The sequence below is a fragment of the Rhipicephalus microplus genome, chromosome 7 (genome assembly GCF_043290135.1).
Source record: "Rhipicephalus microplus isolate Deutch F79 chromosome 7, USDA_Rmic, whole genome shotgun sequence".
NCBI lineage: Eukaryota > Metazoa > Arthropoda > Arachnida > Ixodida > Ixodidae > Rhipicephalus > Rhipicephalus microplus.
This window is the reverse complement of record NC_134706.1, coordinates 139,438,592-139,443,085: the sequence shown is the minus strand read 5'-3', so window position 1 is coordinate 139,443,085 and position 4,494 is coordinate 139,438,592. Positions and strand designations below refer to the sequence as shown.

General features: G+C 52.8%; 1 protein-coding gene across 1 annotated transcript; it reads left to right on the top strand.

Annotated features, from left to right (window-relative positions):
• The first annotated feature begins 687 nt into the window (after positions 1-687).
• On the top strand, positions 688-1,754 carry LOC119179560 (histone H5). Its single transcript, XM_037430665.2, has one exon. The coding sequence runs from the start codon at positions 801-803 to the stop codon at positions 1,398-1,400; it is 600 nt and encodes a 199-aa protein (XP_037286562.1). The 5' UTR covers positions 688-800; the 3' UTR covers positions 1,401-1,754.
• The last annotated feature ends 2,740 nt before the right edge of the window (positions 1,755-4,494 follow it).

Below are 4,494 nucleotides of genomic sequence, written 5' to 3'. Positions count from 1 at the left end.
AACCCGTAAATGCTTGTAACGTTTGAAAGTACGGCAAAAACTTGATGTATAGCGTATGCTTCAAACGAAGGCGGCTAAATTCATGCACTGTTTGATACAGCCATAAAGCTTCAATGTAGCCGCATCGTGACCTCCACCCTTCGTGTTCCTCTGTGCTGTGGCACTCGTTGCCATGGAGACCGTAATGTGGCGCGCTCGCAAAATGGCGAAGTCGGGGTGCCGCGCGTCGGACGTGCTGCAGTTGCCGCAGTCCGGTCGCCGCTGTGCTGGCTGGTGTCGGTGACGACGGTTCGTTCACAGTCGTGCGTCAGCATCGATAACTTGTGCGTACTTCTAGACACTTGTCAGCGGCCCCGATGTGACGGGGCGCGAACAGCGACGCTCGAACCGCAGAATTGGGGGAATCAAGTCTACACCGGCGTGCCGAAAAACTCTCGTTTTGCAAGCTTCACTGCTGCGCACGTCGGAAAAAAATTGCATGGTGCTCGTGCAGATACCCCTCTACAGCAACGTTTAGTTTTTATAGCAGTGCGGCGTCGCTAAAATGAACTACCAACCGTTTTTTTAGCACCACAAACACAATCTCTAACTCGAGCCGCGGCATTTGCGGCGCTCGCCAGCACGAGATGTTGTTGTAGCCTTCCGTGACGTCCGCGCCCCCTGTATAAAACCGGCTGCTCTCCACCTTCTGCGCCATTCGCTCTCTCGGCCCGCAGCCAGTTCGGACGTGTGCTCCTCCGCTCGCTCGCCCTTTTCTCTTTCGTGAAGTTCCCGCCACGGAGTCCCTTCCAGTTCCCGCCATGTCTGACGCCGAGGCCAAGCCCGCCGTTGCTGCGACGCCCAAGGCAAAGGGCCGCAAGTCTGCAGGAGGTCCCAAGAAAGCCAAAAAGCCCGCCAACCACCCCAAGTACACCGAGATGGTCAAGAAGTCTGTCGAGGCCCTCAAAGAACGCGGTGGATCTTCCCGCCAGGCCATCCACAAGTACATCATGAGCCACTTCGACGTCGGCAAGGACAGCAAGGTAGTGAACACTCATCTCAAGCTTGCTCTTAAGCGTGCCGTCCAGACTGGCCTGCTCAAGCATTCCAAGGGTACCGGCGCGGCCGGCTCCTTCCGCCTGGCCGAGAAGGCGACCGCCCCCAAGAAAGCTGCGGGTGCAAAGCGAGGACCCAAGAAAGCTGCTGGAGGAGCTGCGAAGCCCAAGAAGGCGGCGAAGCCAAAGACCGCCAAGTCTCCCGCCAAGAAGGCCGCCAAGCCCAAGGCTGCGAAGCCTAAGAAGGCAGCCGCGGCCAAGCCTAAGGTTGCGAAGAAGCCAAAGTCCCCGAAGAAGGCGAAGTCTCCCAAGAAGCCCAAGGTTGCGAAGAAGGCAACGCCAAAGAAGGCGGCGGCGAAGAAGTAAGCTCCCATCTCTCTTCGATCACCCAACCTGTGGCTACCGCATCAAGCCCATCCCTCACGCTCATCAAAGGCGCAGTGTAACTCTGCTGCAACAACGTAAGACGCCAAACAAACTACTTCATCCGCGTCATCACCATTGAAGGCTCACCCTCATCCAGCCTAACTCGAGTGCCACTGGAACGCTGGACCTGTAAATATCATCGTCGGACGTTACATCATGGCGAGTTATATATCATGATCTCCTAAATTATGTCATCTGTGTTGTAAATCATTGTCATATATGCCTGTGAATAGCTCAAACTTCACCCCACGCGAACGTGTCGCTTTTATAATAAAAGCGTGTTCCTCATCATGACTTTTGCCTTTCTTGCTGGTAGAGCATTTTGATGGCGGTTCTGCTGTCTAATGTTCTTCAGAAATCGGAGTGCTTCGCTAGTGAGCGCAGACTCAACATTGGTCATCGGCTGCGCAACGGGTATTGCATATCTTCATCACGCGTTGCTCATAACGACACACCCGGCGTGTCTGTGTGATCGCTGTGCATTGTCTTTAACTGCAATATCCAGTGCTCGAGTTGGCTATCCCAGGCAGCAAGGTTTCGTTACATGCAAGGCATCTTTGCAGAAAATCGGCTCGGGTACCTCGGAAGGCGCACGGATACGGGCGCGCGCTTTTGCTTCCAGGCGTAGAGGCGCGGGCAATCTTTTAAAAGCTCAGCTGTTCGGCCGTCCGGTCCCGCCGTCGCATAGCAACTGATGACGTAAGTATGCGCCCAGCCAATCGTGTGTGGAGGCTTTGTAGCAGCATTCCGGGGTTAGGTGGGGCGGAGGAGAGAGGGAAGGCGTGTGCGGTAATTGCGCCCGTTATGTTTGAATGTGGGTGAACAATAAAGTAACAACGGGTGCTCCAGCGTTCGCTGTTTTTTAATAAAACTCTCCAGAAATGCCTGCAATGCTAATGTAGCCTCAATTGCGCATAAACTTTCCAACCGTGTTCATCCTCCAGTTCTTGTATTAAAGCCCTACGTGTCGAGGCTCATTCAGCGTCTTCAGGGAGTGACTGTACGGCCGGCTCAAACGCTAGCGCTTTTTTTTTAATGATGTCCTCTCCACCGTCGTTCTTGTTACTGCATTGTTTTTTTATTACATCGCTTCTAGTGTTTCATTAAGAATATAGACAAGCATGGCAGGAGAGTCTGTTCGTATATTTCACCGAGCCAGCCAGCACCTCTGTCATCAATGGCGTCGCCAAGGGGGGGGGCGGGGGGGGGGGGGTTGGAGGGTTGAAAACCCTCTGAAATTTTTCAGTTTTGCTTGCACAAATAGAAACGCCCGCAGGAACATGAAAAAAAAAAAAGGCACGGCCGCTTGGTTGGTGAACCCCCTCTCCATCCGAAATAAATTTCTCGCTGCGCCCCTACGGAATTTATGGACGAATAAATGAGCACAATGTGTTGCGACCGGTTGTGCCCCCGCGATCTTCGACGACAGCGCAGCTCTGGCCGACTGGCTCGCTCTACGCCATCTTCTGTCGCCAACAAGAGCTCTCGCCGAGTGGTGCCCCGTCCTCGGACTCCTGCGACCGTGTCCCTCTTGCCTATCTTCTCCTTATTTCCGTATGTGGTCTCTGTCGCTGTGCCTCTCTCTATCTCTATACCTTTATTCCTTCCTATCCGTTCTATCCCTCATTACCCCCACCCCCCGTGAGCCACTGTTGAGGTGTCCTCCCCCTGTGAGACAGTTACGGGGCTCCTTTTTTTTTTCTTCTTTTCTTTTTTTCAAGAATCCCCACCCCCCATCAGCTGTCTTCGAATTTCTTTTCTCACCAGTTGTGGCACGGCGCAGTGCTATGCTTAAATTTGGCTCGTCAATTCGATGGGGCTGTTCCACCATATGATTTGGAGGAATTGCATGAACTCTCCTACGAACTCTTATACACTGAACGGTTGCTAGATCTGGGCCTCCAGCACGGGTATTAGTCGACTAGAACGCGCCTGATGCTTGGGCGCGCCACCGTGTCCGTACTGGTTTGTTATTTTTACAGGAGAGTAACCGGTCGGCACGGAATAAAGCGCGGGAGTCCAACCCACGGGACACAGTCATGATACGTTTCGTGAGGGCCTCTTAGGTGTTCGGAGCCGAGCTGGTCTGCACTACCTTCCATCTTTCCACGTTCGTTTGTGTTCTGCGTTTTATGAGTAAATTAGGTAAAACCGTGAAACGTCCCATACCAAAGAGAGAGAATGAAACATTTATTTGCGACTGAGGAAGGAGTGCCAGTGAGTGGGTTCCTTATTTCGGGAGGGATACGGGCCGCTGTTTTCGCTCGTCTCACGAGGGCCTCTTGGGTCTTCGGATCCGAGCTGAACAAAGCTGCCCCCCCCCCCCCCCGATTGTTGCGCTGTGCTCTGGGTTGTAGAGGAGGATTGTGTGGGCATTACCATACCATATTGTACAGGGTGGCTGTTTTAGTGACGCAGAACCTGCACTGGGGTGCGTATGTGTCGGGACCTATCTTGGACAGTATGTATGGATTGGGGTAAGACACAGGCGACGCCACGCTACCTGAGATTCTTTACTGAGCTTTGGCCCCAGGGGCGGAAGTCTCCGTCTTTCGAGTATTTGATGTTCTGGAATATCTGTCCATGTTAGGAGCGGGTCCATACGCATAGCCGAGGGTGGGTGCGGTATGCCGGGGTCGGAAATCCAAAAAAAAAAAAAAATTATTCCAAAGCTTGGTAATGGTGTGGTGCTGCCATCTGTCGGCTAAACTAAAAAGTAGTAATTGTAGTCTAGCAGCTATTCGCTAGGTGCCGAAAGTGTGCGCTAGACGTGGATTAACGCTTCTGCAGTAGGAATTAGTAGAATGCGGGTGGTGATTTTCCAGTGTCTGAACCTAGACTAGACGTTCCTTAATCCATTGTCTGAGCCGTTGTGTCGATACTGAAATGATTTTGCATCGCGCATTTCAGACGATTAGAACGTTTCGGTTTGTGTCGTGGTGTGTGCCACGCTGTGCACAGCCTTCCTCGGATCGAAACATGCATGGTGACGTCTGGTGTGCCTGGAACGCCTAACAACTCCTGCACCTTTTTA